This window comes from Entelurus aequoreus, linkage group LG16 (genome assembly GCF_033978785.1).
Source record: "Entelurus aequoreus isolate RoL-2023_Sb linkage group LG16, RoL_Eaeq_v1.1, whole genome shotgun sequence".
Classification (NCBI taxonomy): domain Eukaryota; kingdom Metazoa; phylum Chordata; class Actinopteri; order Syngnathiformes; family Syngnathidae; genus Entelurus; species Entelurus aequoreus.
The window spans coordinates 15,557,429-15,580,392 of NC_084746.1; the positions used below are offsets into that span (position 1 = coordinate 15,557,429).

The following is a 22,964-nucleotide window of genomic DNA, read 5'->3' on the forward strand; positions in this document are numbered from 1 at the left end:
TGTTATTAAAGAATAAAAAAATCTATATTATATCCATAAATATATGGATAATGTTTATCTATAGTATTTGTATTAGACATTACAACACTGCTTCACCTAACAATCAGTAATCATGATTTCAATATTGATAACAATAATCTTCATCATTGGTACTTTAACTTCTAGTGGTTAGAGTGTCCGCCCTGAGATCAGTAGGTGGTGAGTTCAAACCCCGGCTGAGTCATACCAAAGACTACAGATGTCCGATAATGGCTTTTTTGCCAATAACCGATATTCCAGTATTGTCCACCTCTTAATTATCGATTCCGATATCAACCGATACCGATATATACAGTCGTGGAATTAACACATTATTATGCCTAATTTTGTTGTGATGCCCCGCTGGATGCATTAAACAATGTAACAAGGTTTTCCAAAATAAACCAACTCAAGTTATGTAAAAAAATGCCCACATAGCACTGCCATATTTATTATTGAAGTCACAAAGTGCATTCTTTTTTTTAACATGCCTCAAAACAGCAGCTTGGAATTTGGGACATGCTCTCCCTGAGAGAGCATGAGGAGGTTGAGGTGGGCGGGGTGGGAAGGATTGAGGTGGAGGGGGGATAGGGGGTAGCGGGGGTGTATTTTGTAGCGTCCCGGAAGAGTTAGTGCTGCAAGGGGTTGTAGGTATTTGTTCTGTTATGTTTATGTTGTGTTACGGTGCGGATGTTCTCCCGAAATGTGTTTGTCATTCTTGTTTGGTGTGGGTTCACAGTGTGGCGCATATTTGTAACAGTGTTAAACTTGTTTATACGGCTACCCTTAGTGTGACCTGTATGGCTGTTGACCAAGGATGCCTTGCATTCACTTGTGTCTGTGAAAAGCCGTAGGTATTATGTGATTTGGCCGGCACGCAAAGGCAGTGCCTTTAAGGTTTATTGGCGCTCTGTACTTCTCCCTACGTCCGTGTACACAGCGGCGATTTAAAAAGACATACATTTTACTTTTTGAAACCGATACCGATAATATCCGAACCGATATCGATACATTCCAATATTACATTTCAAAGCATTTATCGGCCAATAATATCGGCAGCCCGATATTATCGGACATCTCTACCAAAGACTATAAAAATGGGACTCATTACCTCCCTGCTTGGCACTCAGCATCAAGGGTTGGAATTGGGGGTTAAATCACCAAAAATGAATACCGAGCGCGGCCACTGCTGCTGCTCACTGCTCCCATCAGGGGGTGATCAAGGGTGATGGGTCAAATGCAGAGAATAATTTCGCCACACCTAGTGTGTGTGTGACAATCATGGGTACTTAAACTTTTTACTTTTTAACTTAATTATTACCTTGGCCATAATTGGCAGCCCTAGATCTCATACATGAACACTATTTTTATCTATTATATATATATATATATATATATATATATATATATATATATATATATATATATATATATATATATATACAGTATATATATATATCTCCTGCTTCGAAAGAAAATTTTGTTTGCCTTGGTGCCCTTCTAACTTGCCTTTGTGCCCTAAAATACGAGCCCTCCTTTAAGGCAACACTTGCCTTGACCTTAAAATGTTGAAATTCAAGGCCTGATTTATCATAGTTGGGTACAACCATATATTAACCATAATGGACTGAGAATTGATTGATTGATTGAAACTTTTATTAGTAGATTGCACAGTACAGTACATATTCCGTACAATTGACCACTAAATGATAACACCCGGATAAGTTTTTCAACTTCTTTAAAGGCCTACTGAAATGAAATGTTCTTATTTAAACAGGGATAGCAGATCCATTCTATGTGTCATACTTGATCATTTTGCGATATTGCCATATTTTTGCTGAAAGGATTTAGTAGAGAACATCGACGATAAAGTTCGCAACTTTTGGTCGCTGATAAAAAAAGCCTTGCCTGTACCGGAAGTAGCGTGACGTCACATGTTGTGGAGCTCCTCACATCTGCATATTGTTTACAATCATGGCCACCAGCAGCGAGAGCGATTCGGACCGAGAAAGCGACGATTACCCCATTAATTTGAGCGAGGATAAAAGATTTGTGGATGAGGTACGTGAGAGTGAAGGATTAGAGGGCAGTGGAAGCGATTCAGATAGGGAAGATGCTGTGAGAGGCGGGTGGGACCTGATATTCAGCTGGGAATGACTAAAACAGTAAATAAACACAAGACATACATATACTCTATTAGCCACAACACAACCAGGCTTATATTTAATATGCCACAAATTAATCCGCATAACAAACACCTCCCCCCTCCCGTCCATATAACCCACCAATACAACTCAAACACCCGCACAACACACTCAATCCCACAGCCCAAAGTACCGTTCACCTCCGTAAAGTTCATACAGCACATATATTTCCCCAAAGTTACGTACGTGACATGCACATAGCGCCACGCACGTACGGGCAAGCGATCAAATGTTTGGAAGCCAAAGCTGCATACTCACAGTAGCGCCAACTCAAAGTCCTCCTGGTTGTGTTGCTGCAGCCGGCCGCTAATACTCCACTTCCCACCTACAGCTTTCTTCTTTGCTGTCTTCATTGTTCATTAAACAAATTGCAAAAGATTCACCAACACAGATGTCCAGAATACTGTGGAATTTTGCGATGAAAACAGACGACTTAATAGCTGGCCACAATGCTGTCCCAAAATGTCCGCTACAATCCGTGACGTCACGCGCAAATGTCATCATACCGAGACGTTTTCAGCAGAATATTTTTGCGGGAAATTTAAAATTGTACTTTACTAATCTAACCCGGTCGTATTGGCATGTGTTGCAATGTTAAGATTTCATCATTAACTATCAGACTGCGTGGTCGGTAGTAGTGGGTTTCAGTAGGCCTTTAATATATATATATATAAATATATATCTCCTGCTTCGAAATAAAATTTTGTTTGCCTTGGTGCCCTAAAATACGAGCCCTCCTTTAAGGCAACACTTGCCTTGACCTTAAAATGTTGAAATTTGAGGCCTGATTTATTATAGTTGGGTACAACCATATACGAACCATAATGGACTGAGAATTGATTGATTGATTGAAACTTTTATTAGTAGATTGCACAATACAGTACATATTCCGTACAACTGACCACTAAATGGTAACACCCGGATACGTTTTTCAACTTGTTTAAGTCGGTTAATCAATTGATGGTAAATCACATTCATATCTATATTGTTTCCTGGTTGAAATGACTAAAACTAGGGTTGATTCATGTTGTAGCTAATAAGGCTCCCTCATGATTTGACACATAAAGCCATATTAGGTAATACGCTCATAAAAACTATTTTAATCCTTTTTATAGCATGTGTGATCTACAACTGCACAGCTGGGGGGGAAATGTTGCGAGCGACCTTTTTCTTGCCGTTTTAAAGGCGAATAATCTGTGAAGTGCCACCATCTGCTGAAACACTTTTTTATGACAGGAAATGTTACCTAAAACACGGTATAATTTAATGTTGAGTTATTGGAGTGAGCCACGGTGGCTGGTGCATGGCAAAACCTGCATTTTAACTGCACACTTGTGGGAAAATCTAATATTACGTGGCTTATTCTTTGGAAAGTTTGGAAGTAAATGATAGTATCTCAATTATACACCACACCTGTTCCCACCTGCCTCTAGACCAGGGGTCACCAACGCGGTGCCCGCAGGCACCAGGTAGCCCGTAAGGACCAGATGAGTAGCCCGCCGGCCTGTTCTAAAAATAGCTCAAATAGCAGCACTTACCAGTGAGCTGCCTCTATTTTTTAAATTGTATTTATTTACTAGCAAGCTGGTCACGCTTTGCCCGACATTTTTAATTCTAAAAGAGACAAAACTCAAATAGAATTTGAAAATCCAAGAAAATATTTTAAAGACTTGGTCTTCACTTGTTTAAATAAATTCACTATTTTTTTTACTTTGCTCCTTATAACTTTCAGAAAGACAATTTTAGAGAAAAAATACAACCTTAAAAATGATTTTAGGTTTTTTAAACACATATACCTTTTTACCTTTTAAATTCCTTTCTCTTCTTTCCTGACAATTTAAATCAATGTTCAAGTAATTTATTTTTTTAATTGTAAAGAATAATAAATACATTTTAATTTAATTCTTCATTTTAGCTCCTGTTTTTTCGACGAAGAATATTTGTGAAATATTTCTTCAAACTTATTATGATTAAAATTCAAAAAAATTATTCTGGCAAATCTAGAAAATCTGTAGAATCAAATTTAAATCTTATTTCAAAGTCTTTTGAATTTCTTTTAAAATGTTTGTTCTGGAAAATCCAGAAGAAATAATGATTTGTCTTTGTTAGAAATATAGCTTGGTCCAATTTGTTATATATTCTAACAAAGTGTAGATTGGATTTTAACCTATTTAAAACATGTCATCAAAATTCTAAAATTAATCTTAATCAGGAAAAATTACTAATGATATTCCATAAATTCTTTTTTTAAGTTTTTCTCTTCTTTTTTTCGGTTGAATTTTGAATTTTAAGGAGTCGAAATTGAAGATAAACTATGTTTCAAAATTTAATAGTAATTTTTTTCGTGTTTTCTCCTCTTTTAAACCGTTCAATTAAGTGTAAATATAATTAATTATTTATAATAACATATAGTTAAAGGTAAATTGAGCAAATTGGCTATTTCTGGCAATTTATTTAAGTGTGTATCAAACTGGTAGCCCTTCGCATTAATCAGTACCCAAGAAGTAGCTCTTGGTTTCAAAAAGGTTGGTGACCCCTGCTCTACACTATCGCACAAAATACCGTGGAATTGGACCAAGTGTTTTACACATCACTGAACAATGATTTCGGTACATATTGTAGTGAAAAAAAACATTTATCAAGTTTTTAATCATTAATTTCCAAAAACATCTTACCTGGCTGTGAATTGTAATGCCTTACGGTTCCGGGTACATCCTTAATTTACAGCGCTTTGGCCTCAGTCTCACTAAATATCGCGAGACTTTGCTCCACCTGCGGACATCGCTCATCTAGCGACAGTGACCCCTGCTGGGCATTTTCCCAAAATACTCCTGATAACTAAACAACATAATTCAAAATATACTTGAAATGTAAACAACGTTTAGTTAGGGTTAGGGTTTGTAATTAAACAATAAAATAATACTAGCAAGTGAATTTATTAGAAAAAATTACATCAACAATAATAAACACTTAAATACATAATTAGAGATGTCCGATAAATGCTTTAAAATGTAATATTGGAATTTATCGGTATCGTTTTTTTAATGATCGGTATAGTTTTTATTTTATTTTTTATTAAATCAACATAAAAAACACAAGATACACTTACAATTAGTGCACCAACCCAAAAAACCTCCCTCCCCCATTCACACAAAAGGGTTGTTTCTTTCTGTTATTAATATTCTGGTTCCTACATTATATATCAATATATTATCAATACAGTCTGCAAGGGATACAGTCCGTAAGCACACATTTTTGTGCGTGCTGCTGGTCCACTAATAGTACTAACCTTTAACAGTTAATTTTACTCATTTTCATTTATTACTAGTTTCTATGTAACTGTTTTTGTATTGTTTTACTTTCTTTTTTATTCAAGAAAATGTTTTTAATTTATTTATCTTATTTTATTTTTAAAAATGAAAAAAAAAGGACCTTATCTTCACCATACCTGGTTGTCCAAATTAGGCATAATAATGTGTTAAGTCCACGACTGTATATATCGGTATCGGTTGATATCGGTATCGGTAATTAAGAGTTGGGGAATATCGGAATATCGGAATATCGGATTTCGGCAAAGAGCCATTATCGGACATCCCTATACGTAACTCAACATTTTTTTATTTTTTTTTTCATCATTTCTTTTTATTCCTTTCATGAAAATGCATAAATACAAGCCACGTACAGTTCACACTTTCTTTGGTTTTTTTTTGTTTCTTATACATTTGGATAATGGATGGATAGATAGCTAATTTGAGTGCCATGTAGCGAGGTAGCTTACACCAAAGCTACAAAGAGAGAAAATGGACTGCGAATCCAGGTCAAAAAAATATGTATAACATCCAATGAGCTGGATGGATGAGAACATCCATGATGATTGGTTAGTGTTCCTATGATGAGTCACAATTGGCTAAGGTTAGGGCCAAACATGACGGACTGGCCAATCAGAGGCAAGATAAGGGGGGATATTGAAACCAGGAAGTAAAACCATAACAGACACGCACTCATGTCACATGACGACAAGGGAGTCAGAGACAGAGGGACGCTTCAAGCTGACCACTCAAAAAATAAACTGTCAGAGGAATTCTCTCCCACAGATGAGATTTTTCCTTTAGTGATGAAGATGACGTGCAGGAAACCCCCTTGGCCATATTTAGACAAATGTATGCCTTTAGGGAAAACAATGGCCAAAACCTTGTTTGGGGTAGGGATGGGCGAAAATGGCCTAAAATATATATCACAATATACATTGCAGACATATATCAGGATATATTATTTTAAAATATGATAGACTTATTTCATAATAGGTTACAAAGGTTTACCATTTAGCTGCTGATGTATGAGTAACTTATTGTGTCATTTGTATTATTTTTTAAACTATTATTCATCCACTTGCTAATGTACTGTTAATATCTGATTACTTTAAGGTACTGTTAATATCCGATTACTTTAAGGTACTGTTAATATCTGATTACTTTGATGTACTGTTAATATGTGATTACTTTAATGTACTGTTAATATCTGATTACTTTATGTTATGTTAATATCTGATTACTTTAATGTACTGTTAATATCTGATTACTCTAATGTACTGTTAATATCTGATTACTTTATGTACTGTTAATATCTGATTACTTTTAACTGTAACATGGTTCTATCTACACTTTTCTTCAAATGTAATAGGCACTCATTGTTTGGATACTTTATATTAGTTTTGGGTGACACTAGAAATGGATCTAATACCAAGTAGTAACATTATTGGTCATACCAATGCTCATATTTAAAATGTTAAGATAACTAAATGATTACATTTTTTATTACAATTTTAATCAGACAAAAAACACAGGATGACGGTGTAACAATATCAATAAAATATTAATTTAAATACTTTGTTTTTTCCCCTTAAAGTCCTTCTCTGTCCAGGGACTGACAGTAATTCCTGAGTTTGTAAACAATAACAAAAACAACAAAAGAGTATCTAATAGACCATAAACTGATCATTTACTTGGTATTGTTATTGTTGATATTTGTAACGATCCATCCACCTTTGTTTACATTCAAGAGCTCCAGCTTGCGGTTAGCATATCCTCCTAGTGTAGCATATTTAGCTATTCCTCGCCCTCTGGGATGATACTTGTAAGGAAAGTACTTTATTTGCCGCCATTGGCGTGAGGATTGCTGATTTAGCGGGGGCTTTGCAGCACTGTGGAGGGACATTAGCCGTTAGCGGGGACACTAACAGTGCGTTAAGGACGCGGCTTGTGGCTGTCAAATTTACAGGACGCAGCTTGAATGTGTCATAACCATCCCGATATAACGATAGTATTAAAAGCTGTATGGTTTACATTGTATATTTTATATTACATTATATTGTATATTGTCAATATTGCGCAACAGCTGAGTAAAAACACTGCAAGATAGTTCCACTGATCAGCGTTCTTCAGCACAAAGCTGCCCCACAAAAGTTCCTGGAAGTCGGGAGTGAATTATATTTATATAGCGCTTTTTCTCTAGTGACTCAAAGCGCTTTACATAGTGAAACCCAATATCCAAGTTACATTTAAACCAGTGTGGGTGGCACTGGGAGCAGGTGGGTAAAGGACACAACGGCAGTGACTAGGATGGCGGAAGCTGGGATTGAACCTGGAACCCTCAAGTTGCTGGCACGGCCACTCTACCAACCCAGCTATACCGCCCAGGAAGCTACTTTTGTTCTTCTTTCTCTCCGTTGTCAAGTTTGTTGTCATAGAAATACCGTATTTTCCGGACTATAGGGCGCATTTAAAATCTTTTGTACGGAATAATTCTGGTTTTGCCTACTGACCTTGAAGCAATTTTATTTGGTACATGGTGTAATGATAAGTGTGACCAGTAGATGGCAGTCAAACACAAGAGATACGTGTAGACTGCAATATGATGGCATTATGACTCAAGTAAAGAACACCAACATTTTATATGTTCCATTGAAAAAATAAAACATTACTCACGACGCTCAAAAATCTATCAAAATGTTTTAGTACAACTTTGGTCAGCTATGAAGCCGCACCGCTTGATGGATTGTCGGCGCATTAAACATAGGAGTATTATTATGGTGTGTGTATAAGGTAAGACATATTACCTGGCGTTTTGTTTCGTAAAATAAACGTTTCTTTCCTTCTGGTACCTGCTGATCTGTATTTGAGATCTGCATAAGTCCTGAAAAATTGCGCTTGTCCGCCTTTGTAGTCTGCATAGTCGATAAGCTTCTTCTTTTTCTCTATCTTCTTGTTATGGGACATTCATCCTCCACTGTTGCCATTTCTAATATAAAGTAGTGTAAAGTTCTTACTTATATCTGCCAGTAAACTCGCCATAAAAGCGCTAAAACATACCGGTGTAGTGAGTTTACATTATTCACCCAAGGAACTTTAGTTTTTAGAGAGTTCCGGTTGGACGGTTTTTCACGGGACACATTGTTGTTGTTTCCGGATGAGGAGATGCTGCTCCGTTATTGATTGAAGTAAAGTCTGAATGTCATTAAAACAGTTAGCGCCATCTTTTGACACTTCTTCCACTCCCGTCCTTGGTGGAAACACAGGGGGACCTTTATTTACCCTGGGAAGTTCCTGAAAAAGTTTCTATGGTGGAAAAAGGGTCTCTTTAAAGCCAAATCAGGGTTGGCAAGGACTCTGGTGATCTGACCTCGGGGTGCATTCCATTTGAAACTTCAGTCTAGAAACTAGTACAATGAAACGCACCATAAATTGATGTTTTCTTCTCTTCTTTTTTTTTCAGTTTTCTGGCAAACTCAACTCTGTCTCCCCTGTTTTTATTCACAAATGCATCTCTTGTTTGTAGACTTTTCTTTTGTTAATATTGTGAAATGTTTGCTTTAGTTGATCCCTTCAGTGCTCAATTAACTCCACAGTTTATCTTTTTTGTTGTTTTTGGATTCAAATATTTTTCAACAATAGAAAGCGAGCTAGCCAATTATAGCACGGAGGCGCTTAATTTATCAAGGAACGCATTCGGCAAAAACAAAAGACTCTTTTGAATGCAAAAACACAACAAACAGGACTACAAAAACGACCAACTACCACTTGAGGGCCAGTACACCAACCATACATCCATTTATGTGATGTGGACCGCCACATATATATTAGATATGGTGCTGCCCGCTCATAAAAACACTCTAAATGTCTGTGAATGTTGCTTGTTGTTCAAACTATGTACAGTAGATGGCACCGTGACTCTGCTTCTAAACACACCTTATGCCAGACATTACGGCTCAAAAGGGCAGGTGATTTCGCAATGCATTGTGGGGGCTGGGTAGCCATTGTTGCAGGACAATGTTTATGTTTACATGGCTGTACTCAACCAGCGGTATTGTGACAAAGCAACAAATTACCGTATTTTCCGGACTATAAGGCGCACTTAAAAAATGTTTTTTTCCTCAAAACTCGACAGTGCTTCTTATAACCCGGTGCGCCTAATGTACGGAATAATTCTGGTTTTGCTTACCGACCTCAAAGTTATTTTATTTGGTACATGGTGTAATGATAAGTGTGACCAGTAGATGGCAGTCAAACATAAGAGATATGTGTAGACTGCACTATGATGGCAATATGACTCAAGTAAACAACACCAACATTTTATATGTTCCATTGAATATATAGAACATTACTCACGGCGCTCAAAAATCTATCAAAATGTTTTAGTACGACTTGGGTAAGCTATGAAGCCTCACCGCTTGATGGATTGTACTGTGCTTCAACATAGGAGTATTATTATGGTGTGTCTATAAGGTAAGACATATTACCTGCCGTTTTGTTTCGCAATATTATGCAAAAGCAACTTTTCTTACCTTCTTGTACCTGCTGATCTGTATTTGGGATCTGCATAAGTCCTGAAAATTTGTGCGCGTCCGCCATTGTAGTCCGTCGATAAGCTTCTTTTTTTCTATCTTCTTGTTATGGGACATTCGTCCTCAGCTGTTGCCATTTGTAATATAAAGTAGTGTAAAGTTCTTACTTATATCTGTCAGTAAACTCACCATGAAAGCGCTAAAACACACCGGTGTAGTGGGTTTACATTATTCACCCAAGGAACTTTAGTTATTAGAGCATTCCAGTTGGACGGTTTTTCACAGGACACATTAAATGGGCTCTATAATCCGGTTCGCTTTATATATGAAAAAAGATAAAAAAATAGACCATTTATCGGCATTGCGCCTTATATTCGGGTGTGCCCTATGGTCCGGAAAATACGGTACATTAAAATGGATCGTTTGGAATAAAAAAATCTCGGGTCCGTACCGAAACAAAGCGGACCCTGTTCCAAAGGCTAATGCCTGGTTCACACAAACGGCGCTTGCCGCGCTTTCAAGCGGCGAGCAAAGCGCCGTCATTTTTGTCAATTTTTCCACGATTATCCCGATCTCCGAAGTAATGTTATGCTTTGATACGCTCTGATACGCTCTGATACGCTCTGATACGAATTAGTTGCCGCTTTGTTACCGTTCCTCACGATTTGATGCCGCTTTGATACGCTTTAAATCACGCTTTGATACGTTTTATTACGCTTTATTGAACTTTATTACGCTTTGATGCGATCCTGACGCTTTAAATCAGGCTCTGACATGATTATCAAGCTCTGTTGTGCATTGTTACAACAAAAATAAGAAAAAAATGTGAAAAACTCAGTATACTGTTTTCCACACATTTTTTGTATTAATTTATTTTTTCAATTTCTCTTTTTTTTTCCGTTACATTATGTTTATTATTTATTATGTTTTATATCTTCATTTATTTTATTTCTTTGTCATCTTAATAAATATCTATTTATCATTTCTTATGCTAGTTGACAATAATAAAAGGCATTTCTTTAATTTTTTATATTCATTTATTTTTTCAATTTCTCTTTTTTTTCCGTTATATTATGTTTTATATCTTCATTTCTTTTATTTCTTTGTCATCTTAATAAATATCTATCTTTCATTTCTTATGCTAGTTGACAATAATAAAAGGCATTTCTTTTATTTTTTATATTCATTTATTTTTTCAATTTCTCTTTTTTTTCCGTTATATTATGTTTTATATCTTCATTTCTTTTATTTCTTTGTCATCTTAATAAATATCTATCTTTCATTTCTTATGCTAGTTGACAATAATAAAAGGCATTTCTTTTATTTTTTATATTCATTTATTTTTTCAATTTCTCTTTTTTTTCCGTTATATTATGTTTTATATCTTCATTTCTTTTATTTCTTTGTCATCTTAATAAATATCTATCTTTCATTTCTTATGCTAGTTGACAATAATAAAAGGCATTTCTTTTATTTTTTATATTCATTTATTTTTTCAATTTCTCTTTTTTTTCGTTATATTATGTTTTATATCTTCATTTCTTTTATTTCTTTGTCATCTTAATAAATATCTATCTTTCATTTCTTATGCTAGTTGACAATAATAAAAGGCATTTCTTTTATTTTTTATATTCATTTATTTTTTTCAATTTCTCTTTTTTTTCCGTTTTATTATGTTTTATATCTTCATTTATTTTATTTCGTTGTCATCTTAATAAATATCTATCTTTCATTTCTTATGCTAGTTGACAATAATAAAAGGCATTTGTTTTATTTTTTATATTCATTTATTTTTTCAATTTCTCTTTTTTTTCCGTTATATTATGTTTTATATCTTCATTTCTTTTATTTCTTTGTCATCTTAATAAATATCTATCTTTCATTTCTTATGCTAGTTGACAATAATAAAAGGCATTTCTTTTAAACGTAACATATTCTCTTTATTATTAACATTTTCATACAGAAAAATGATAGACAGTAATGTCAAACTGCAACATCAAACAGCAGAAGTACAGAAACAATGATCATCGTATAAAAAAGGCAATGATGCAAAAGAGAATGGATTTGTAATCCTGTGTTGGTTTTACATAAAGTTTCAATGTCACTAGTCAATATCACAGTCACTTCCTATTGCGCTTTGAACCAAGATCTGTTAAGCTTTCCTACGCTTTGAGTCAAGCTTTGCTGAGCTTTGTCAGGCTTTGTCACGCTTTGATACGCTCTCTGCGCTTTATTCCATTCTTGACAGAGCGCAGAATTTTTTTAAACAGTTTAAAAAATTTTGGCGAACTTGCCGCATGTCCCGCTTCACTACAAGCTTTCCCACGATCCATTAGAACCCTCACGCTTTAATCAGGCTTTGTTACGCTTTAACGCCGCTTTGCATGCCGCTTTGCATGCCGCTTTGCATGCCGCTTTGCATGCCGCTTTAAAGCGCCGTCAAAGCGCCGTTGGTGTGAACCTAGCATAAAAAAGAAGTAAAATTGGTGGAATCGATCCGTATGAGCACGTCCAATAACGAGTTTTGAGCAACGTGTCCTGTATCTCGGTCGTCAACGCAGTCAGTTTTTATACAGGACAAACATCTCGTAATTTAAAGTCTTTAAAGGCTCACGGACAAAGCGACTTAGGGTGTGTGCCAGACCTCGGAATTTGACATGAGAAAGAGAAGACTGTGGTCCTTTCAGAGGTAAGTCAACAGGACTTGTCACTGTGTGGTGTCTCCTGGAGAAATGTGTTTCAAAATAAATATATATCAAGTCTGCATTCATGTGGGAAATATTTAAAGTCTTCTCAGTTATTGATCCATGAATAGGGGGATTGATTTTTTTCACAAATACTGTATGTTGTTCGTAACCCGCAGCTAGCTTAGCTTAGCTTAGCTAACGCTAGCATCCTACTAGTGTTGTCCCGATACCAATATTTTGGTACCGCTACCAGTACCAAAATGTATTTTGATACTTTTCTATACTTTTCTAAATAAAGGGGACCATCAAAAATGGCATTATTGGCTTTTTTTAACAAAAAATCTTAGGGTACATTAAACATATGTTTATTATTGCAATTTGTCCTTAAATAAAATAGCGAACATACTAGACAACTTGTCTTTTAGTAGTAAGTAAACGAACAAAGGCTCCAAATTAGTCTGCTGACATATGCAATATTGTGTCATTTATCTACGTATTATTTTTTCAAAATTATTGAGGACAAGTGGTAGAAAATTAATTATTAATCTACTTATTCAATTACTGTTAATATCTGCTTACTTTCTCGTTTAACAAGATCTATCTACACTTCTGTTAAAATGTAATAATCACTTATTGTTCTGTTGTTTGATACTTTACATTAGTTTTACCACAAATGTAGGTATCAATCCGATACCAAGTAGTCACAGGATCATACATTGGTCATATTCAAAGTCCTCATGTGTCCAGGGACATATTTCCTGAGTTTATAAACGAAAGAAGATGTTGTGATGCCAAACAATATCGATGTAATCATAGTAGTATCGACTAGATACGCTCCTGAACTTGGTATCATTACAGTGGATGTCAGGTGTAGATCCACCAATGGCATTTGTTTACATTGTGACGCCAGTGAGCTACTGTATCCTCCTACGGTGTGTAGTGAAGCATGTTTAGCTATTCCTCGTCCTGCAGTGATAATGCTACTTGTAAGAAACTTACTTTATTTGTCACCATGGAGGCGAGAAGTAGCTAAAACACTGCATACCGTTAACTGCTAGCTAGCTAGCCATGTCTTAAAGCACCTCTTCCTGAGGGCGTTTCAGTGTTATAACTTCACCTTTATCTTTACTTTTTAGACCAAAATGCGTCCATTTTCCTTTTTCTGTCTACGCATTGTGTCTGCTTGTAAGTACTCAGTGTGTGTGCGCTGCCGAATATGCTCCTCTGCTCGTAAAACCAGCAATGTCACGACGTGACGACGGCGCACCGTCATGCCCTTAAATAAAAACAGAGAAGCGGTACTTTTTAAAGGCGGTAGAGTATCGATTATGACTCATTAGTATCGCGGTACTGTACTAGTACCGGTATACCGTACAACCCTAATTCAGACGTATTCAAGTGAGCACCTTGCACATTTCTTTCTCACATCGCAATCAACTTGAAATTGGTCGCGATGTCCAGAACACGCCAGGCCACACCCCCTTAACGAATAAGCACATCATATTGAAAGTATTGAAAGTCATGTGCTTCAGCGCCGCGCGGTCTAAACCAATCACAGGCCAGTAGGAGGCGCTGCTTTCGCCTGTTGCCAGTTATTTGCCGAGTCTCAGAGAACTGAACACGGACTAAAATAAAATAAAAAAGACAGTGAAGAAGACTCGGGAGAAATTAGTGCTGAAAAGAAAAGATAGTCGCTGCAATGATGAGTAAAACTTTTGAAGTTTTACTTATACTCCGGTTACCCCCAATATAAACACAATCTGTGTAATTTACAACAAAAGTAGCCTGCTCACACAATGAAACTCACTTGGATAGATTCCCCCGAGGATGGATTTGTTTGAGATATTTGACACTTTAAACATGACAGCGTATCACAAAAGATACGAAAGACTTTGACTCTTGTTGGATGACTCAATTCATTAATACAACCCAGGAGAGGTTCTTGCGGTAGTGTCAGGTTCAAACACTGATGACATCTATTAAACAAGACAAGAAGCAAGGAATTAAACAGAGACAGAATTAAATTTGGCTCAATTGAGGAGAGAAGTCTGGACTGTACAGTCTCACCACGCTCGAAAGATTGTATGCCTCCTCTTTTATTTGGACTTTCCCCGATTACATGGCAACAGCTGTTTCTAAGGGACGGGGGTCGTAAACAGCCATCGCCTTTGATTACAACAGTTCAAAGAAAAAGTCGTAAAACAGTTCAAAGAAGAGGTGCCTGGAATTAGGGCAGATGCTGCTTTCTCTCCGCTTTGTAGTTCTCGGGTCAAAAAAAAATCTTTCTGTGGATTACAATACATGAAAGAAACAGAACACCTTCATGTTGCTTCCCATCCTACACAGTGGAGTTTTACAAGCCTTCTTCTTGGTAGGTTCAAAGACAGCTCTTGTCTGCTCGCCGGGAACTCATGGCAACACAAAGTTTTGTGATAACTTAGATACAATTATTCTGACAGGTAGCAGCTGTATACGTGACGTCTAGGGGTGGGGGAAATAATCGAGCTTTAGATGCATAAAATCGATGAGTGAACGTCAATAATCGATAATCTATGTATTTATTGTAAATAAACACATGCAGACAGTTCTACATTTTGACCGACTACAGCGAGCCACCTCGCCGAGAGATTATTTTATTTTAGGGCACTTACGTTCCAGTTTTGCACACATTTCCATTAATTTAATAAATGTGGGTTGTTGTTATTTTACAAATGCACTGTTTTTTAAATTTACAAGTGATAAACGCTTACTTAGTGAAATGAAAAGAAAAGTAAAACTGCATCAATATACGTCAATTAAAGATGCGTCAGTTATCGATTTTTAATCGAATCATAGCTCCTGAATCGTAATCGTAATCAAATCCCAGTCCTCGGTCTTCACCCGCTGCCGCTGTCCGTTTGCCAAGACCAGGGATCTAGTCCGTGTCTCCTAATGACATGAGACCGATTAATACTCTTTTTAATTGCATTCCAGATATTAAGTCCAGATAACTTTTTACATCTTAACCAGGACAGGACTGAAGTTTAAGTCATTGGCCGTGAGACCCTGAGAGAGAAACACATAAAAACTACAAACATTGTCTTTAACTCCATCACTACAAGTGAAAAATCTGGGCTTCCTTTTCGACTCGGACCATAGTTTTATACCACATATAAAAAACATAACAAAAATAGTTCTTAAGAATATAGCCAGAGTTCGCCCAATTCTCTCTCAGGGCAACACGGAGACGCTGATGCATGTTTTTTATTATAAGTCGTAAAGATTATTGCTGCTTTCTGCTCTTCCTAAAAAGGTTATTGCACCTTTGCAATTACTCCAAAATTCAGCAACAAGTGTCCTGACGAAGACCACAAGGCGGGCTCACATTACACCAGTTTTAAACTCTCTGCATTGGCTCCCCATTTGTTTCAGGGTCCATTTTAAGATTATTCTTATGGTTTATAAAAATTTTTATGGTATTGGGTCTTCTTATCTTTCAGAATTGATTTTACCCTACGAACCCTGAGATCCTCCAGCACTTATCTCCTAGTTATTCCAAAAGTCAGGACACAAAGTCACGGGATGGCATCTTACCACCATTACGGTCCCCGTCTATGGAACATCTTGCCGGAGGACCTCAGGGCTGCGGAGAACGTTTGTGTGTTTAAGAGCAGGCTTAAGACCCACCTTTTTGATTTGGATTTTACCTAATATTATTTTTTTTATTGTTTATCCTATTAGTTATGCAAGATTTTATTAAGTTCTATTTATTATATATTTACTGAAAATTCATTTTATTTGTATCTTTTTTGTTTATTATTATTTTTATTTTATTTTTTTTATCTTAATAGATTTTAATTGTATTCTATCCTTTATCTGTACTCATGGTTCTTACTATTTTACAAGTTTTATTATTTAGAATTTCCCTAAGTTCCTCAGAGGGAGCCTTCTTCATCAGGGGTTATCGGCCGTACTTGTGGGGTTGCTTTTGTGTCAGCGTCCTGGTGGCCATGGTCTGATGACCTCCTGGTGCAGATGGCTCCTGTGATAGTGTTTACTCACATGTCTCCTCTGTACTCGGCCATGCAATCATTTGTCCATATAGTTACATATGTGTGTAAATGTGTGTATATGTGTGTGTGTTTGGTATCTGTGTTCGTGCGTACATATGTATATATATATATATATATATATATATATATAGGGGATCTGGGTATTTAATTTATGAAAAGCTCTTTATAAATAAAGTTTGATTGATTGATAGTGACAAGATCCAGTTTCAACAGCAATAAGCGGCCTAGATAAACGAATAGATGTCCTCATAAACGTGAAGAATTTTGTGTCCTTTCCTCGATGGTTTTTACATTGTTGAAAAATCGAATGCTGGCAAAGCCCGGACGACCACGTCCTTGTGTGTCGCCAAGGTGTCCGCAGCCTGTAGCAGACCTGGGCAAAATACGGCCCGCGGGCCACATGCGGCCCATTAAGAATTAAAATTTTTTAGACCATTAACATCAAAACTGTCACCGTCGTTATGATGTGCAGTGCCCTGATGTGGGATCTGAGCCGAGGATGCCGTTGTGGCTTGTGCAGCCCTTTGAGACACTCGTGATTTAGGGCTATATAAGTAAACATTGATTGATTTATTGATTGATTGACAGTGATGTTTTTAAATTACTGTAAGTCTTGAACTATAGAAAGTAATGCAATGGTTGAATTCTGCGCTTTTGGGTGTTATGGGAGTTATTACGGTAATCTATGTCACAGCAGCTCAGACCAGGAACAAAGTAGGAGTGGGCCGGGTTTGTTTTCAGATCAGCCAGCCTGAAACGCCTGTGTCAGGAACAGATGGGGAAGCACATTTTTACAACAAATTTCTGCATAAAAGTGGTAATATATCATATTGTAGGTGTTTATTACCCTTTGCATTCATATTTTACTGTTTGTTACATTTTTGTGGTGTTTTGCTTGATTGTAAAAGATACACAAATATCGAGGAGCTGATCTGAGAAGTAAAATATGTTGTTAATATTCAGTGTTTTATTGTTCGTAGTTAATATTGTAAATCCCACTTTCTTTATTTTCATGCACATTTTGGGTGTGCCTTTCAGTAAAAAACTGTAAAATTCCATTCCGTTTTTTTGAGATGGTCTGTCATAACGTTTTTAGAACTCTATCGGACATTGTGACTTTTGATATTAGTGTTCCTGGAAAAAAGGGACACAAACACACATACAGCAGATTTTTACAGATAAATGTCTACCGTATTTTTCGGAGTATAAGTCGCACCGGCCGAAAATGCATAATAAAGAAGGAAAAAAACATATATAAGTCGCACTGGGGTATAAGTCGCATTTTTTGGGGAAATGTATTTGATAAAACCCAACACCAAGAATAGACATTTGAAAGGCAATTTAAAATAAATAAAGAATAGTGAACAACAGGCTGAATAAGTGTACGTTATATGAGGCATAAATAACCAACCGAGAACGTGCCTGGTATGTTAACGTAACATATTATGGTAAGAGTCATTCAAATAACTATAACATATAGAACATGCTATACGTTTACCAAACAATCTGTCACTCCTAATCGCTAAATCCCATGAAATCTTATACGTCTAGTCTCTTACGTGAATGAGATAAATAATATTATTTGATATTTTACGGTAATGTGTTAATAATTTCACCCTCGGCCAAACTATGGAAAAAACTGCGACTTATAGTCCGAAAAATATGGTATATGTCATTTATACACACATACACCTTGCCCCCCCCCGGACACATTTTGTCTCTCAATGTGGCCCCCGAGTCAAAGTATTTGCCCAGCTCTGGCCTGTAGGAATGTGCGTACGTCAGCCATCAAGTTGCCGTGGTCTTGAGACGCCTCATCCTTACCTCGAAAAAGGGGCAACGACATTTATTTATCATTTATTATATCATTTATATTTATTATATCATATTATTATATTATATTATATTATATTATATTATATTATTTATTATATCATTTATTATCATTTATTTGTGGCGCCCCGCCACGAAAGAATTACGTCCGCCACAAAAAAAAAAAAAAAAAAATTGTCCTGTCCAGCTTCTCAGGCAAATCATATAGTTGATGTCGATGCCCATATAGGCTGTTCAGATTTACTTTACAAAAGAGAAGTGTAGGATACTTCTCTTGTTGCCTTATTTGTATTTGACCACTACTGTTTTCTGTTTATTTGTTACTGACTGTGGCAGGACACCTCTGTCTCTGTTTTACTTTATGTTGCTGGTAAATAATATGGTTGTAGTAGTAGGCTAAAGTTAAATTATTTAGTATGCACTAATTAAAGGGGCAGAGCTTTAAAGAGACATTTTAGCTTTTATATTTTATAAGATATATTTTTTGTAAGAACCACAATTAATAAATATATTTCAGTGAATAACTTATTGTTCAAGTCTGTATATAAATATGTACATAAAGTGTTGTAATTATATTGTAAAATGGATGGATGGATGGATGGATGGATGGATGGATGGATGGATGGATGGATGGACGTTTAAAACAAAACTGTTATTATTAATTAGTAAGTATACATTTTTTTAGCCTTTTTAGAGAAAATCATATCATTGTAGTAAATGATGCAAATTACTCGATGATGTCATGATGACCACGCCCATAGCCACGCCCCCACCTCCACAGGTATCTTGGCAGTTTATGGGAAACACTGAACGATGTGCGTAGGCAAGCTGGTTCCACCGGGACCCGGGTATGGGTTTTTACCAGATCTGCGTTTGTCCTTTTCAACCATGTAGATTCATCACAATAGCAGCTCTTTTTGGAAGTAGGCTAATGGTCGTGAATGACTGTGTCATGGGGTTTAACAGATTAGCCCAATAAAAGACAACCATTTCAAAAGGGAGATGTCATTTCAACCAATAATTTCATTACAGCGTGCAAGGCGTCTGGGTTTAGCTAAGATCAGAAGAATATTGCGGGGTTTTGCCGATTATTTTGTGTAATTCTTTTGGTATATTTGCTGCGGCTGGTGTGTGTCAATGCGTGTGCATGTTGTGTGTCTCGTTACATCCACCTTCAACGTGTTTATAGCAGCTTTCAGTCCGGCCACACACACTCGGACAAAAGGAAATGAGTACTTTTTGAGAGAAAGGGAGAGACTACATTGACCCAAAGCTGAGGTCAGTTTAGTTACCTTCAAATAGAAGACCACGTTCCTTGCTATGGTTGCTGACTATTTCAAGGACCTGCATTCTTGCTCGATATGGACCCCACGTCCACGCTGGAAAAGCAACGTTTTGGTGATTGATTGTGCATTATTGTGCTTACGAAGTGTGTGAAAGACTTAGAACTGGGTAGGACCACGGTCTGTGCTCTAGAAAACACCTCCTGTCCTTAAATAGGTCTAAAGTGGTGCCAGCTCTTCTCCATGCTATTCCTTAACTTGACACAGTATATTGAGAGCCTTTGAACAGTTATTGACCAGCCCCCTGTCTCTGTTCCCGTACTAGCCTTTGAAAAGACGATTCTTAGAACGTGTCCGCATCTTTTCTCTCCCACGTTTAACACAGTGGAACCTCTAAAGTCGAGCAAAATCTGTTTCGCCATTTTGTTCATCTTATAGCCAGACCTGTGTTTACCTGTGTTGTGGCCGAAACCGTCAGGTACGAAAATAAACACACAGGTCTGGCTATAGGAATAAGAAAATCGCATCATTTTTTGAAGACCCAATGAACCTCTTTGGATTACTAAAATAAAAATGTGTTCCGGGATTCCGTTTTACATTAAATTTTTTCGACTTCTGCAACAACATTTCCGATGGAAATGTAATTTGTCCGTTTCTATTGCCATTATACAACCTTTATTGCTGCTAAGGCAACGTTTGAAGTGACATTTTACCATTCTTAAAGCCAGTGGCGGGCCATGCGTTTCCCACCTAGGCCTTCAGTGATGTCCGACTTCAAAGATTACCTCTCAAAATTACCATTGCTGGAGAAATACTATACAGGAACACATTTATGCACCTATTGATTCACATCAACAGTGTACAAAACGGGTTATTTTCTGGCGCATTTAAAAATCAATTAAAACATATCTTACGTGGTACTGTCAAAATTAAAATTGCAAAAAAACATATTAAAAGTGAAAAAAATTAAATATTTGAACTCACAATTTGTAGTACCTATTCGACGGGGTACAAGCCAGTGGTACCCCTCGTAGTCGGATGATTCGAGTGGAAATGGCGGGCATTTCCCCATTTCATCGCCGGAACAGCTGATCTAGCTTCCGGGGTCGGCCGACATCGTCTCACAAGTTGTAGTTTCTCTTTAAATATCCCTCTTGAAAATGGCCTTGCAAATATATATCTGCCACCTAATCAACGTTTTGTTTTCATTCCCTGCTATCACGGTATGGCTACAGCGCAACACTTCCTGCTTGTTGCTAATAGAATAGAATAGAATAGAATAGAATAGAAAGTACTTTATTGATCCCTGGGGGAAATTCAGCACCACAGTTCGCTCACAATAAACAATAAACACTTAGGTATTTTTTTACATGTAAATAATATAAATACAATCTATTATACAGCATTGTTCACGTGTGAATAATATAATTACAGTCTATTATACAGCATTATTTACATGTGAATAATATAAATACAGTCTATTATACAGCATTATCCACATGTGAATAATATAAATACAGTCTATTATACAGCATTATTCACATGTGAATAACATAAATACAGTCTATTATACAGCATTATTCACATGTGAATAACATAAATACAGTCTATTATACAGCATTATTCACATGTGAATAACATAAATACAGTCTATTATACAGCATTATTCACATGTGAATAATATAAATACAGTCTATTACACAGTATGATTCACATGTGAATAATATAAATACAGTCTATTTTACAGAATTATTCACCTGTGAATAATATAAATACAGTCTATTATACAGCATTAATCACATGTGAATAACATAAATACAGTCTATTATACAGCATTATTCATATGTGAATCATATGAATACAGTCTATTATACAGCATTATTCACATGTGAATAACATAAATACAGTCTATTATACAGCATAATTCACTGTGAATAATATAAATACAGTCTGTTATACAGCATTATTCACATGGGAATAATATAAATACAGTCTATTATACATTCAAGTACAGTCAAAAAGGTTGAAACTTGTGATTGGATACTCACTTTAGAATGACAAGAGAGTGTCCAATCACAGTCTCGTTAACATCAGGCTACTCTCAACACCCCGTGATCTGATTGGCTATCGCAACTGTCTCTCAACTCAAATTCTTCTGCTAACGGTGCCGGTGAGTATCCAATTACAGGACGCGTAAATGTCACGTTCAACCTTAGGCCAGCTAGAAGGCCTTACCGACCAAAAACTTGTGATCTGATTGGCTATGGCAACTGTCTATCAACTGTATGTCCCTGTTCACTTACAGTGCACGGACACCTGCATTGTTTTCATACAGCATGGCAACATAAGCTAGCTGAATTCTGATTGGATACAAACTAAAACTAAAAACAACACAGCACTGGAAGGAGCATAATATGACCTGAAGAGAATATGAATACTTTTAGATATTTAGGGAAGGTCAATTAAAAAATAACGTTATCTTTAATTATGATCATGATTTCTGGTTATGTTCAGAATGTCATATAGGTGGCTGCCGAGACGGCGTTCACATTTGGTTGGAGCCTTCTTCCTGGTTCGACCATGTCAACTACGTCTCACTAATTTACTCATACCCAGGAAAAATACTCCGATTTCACTCACCAAAGGAACCATATCTCCCGTCTTTAGGGCCTTTCAATCTCTACAATCTCTGGTATGTGCACACCTGATTGACAGCCATGGCCACAAGTCATTGTGCCATCCATTCTTCCTGGTTCGACCATGTCAACTACGTCTCACTAATTTACTCGCACTCAGCAAAAAGATTCCGATTTCTCTCACCAAAGGAACCATATCTCTCGTCTTTAGGGCCTTTCAATCTCTACCATCTCTGGTATGTGCACACCTGATTGACAGCCATGACCACAAGTAATTGTGCCATCCATTCTTCCTGGTTCGACCATGTCAACTACGTCTCACTAATTTACTCGCACTCAGCAAAAAGATTCCGATTTCTCTCACCAAAGGAACCATATCTCTCGTCTTTAGGGCCTTTCAATCTCTACCAT

The 22,964-nt window shown here is 36.6% G+C and overlaps 1 protein-coding gene across 3 annotated transcripts in view; it reads left to right on the top strand.

The window, feature by feature from the left end:
• LOC133630634 (small conductance calcium-activated potassium channel protein 2-like) overlaps positions 1-22,964 on the top strand; it is a 243,459-nt gene that overhangs the window by 135,326 nt on the left and 85,169 nt on the right. The window contains exon 1 of one of the 3 annotated variants that reach the window (XM_062022236.1): positions 12,390-12,751. The exons of the other annotated variants lie outside the window; for them this stretch is intronic. Coding sequence (XP_061878220.1) covers positions 12,720-12,751 — 32 coding nt within the window. The 5' untranslated portion in view covers positions 12,390-12,719. Of the gene's footprint in view, positions 1-12,389; positions 12,752-22,964 lie in introns of those variants that run through there. 3 annotated transcript variants of the gene reach the window in all.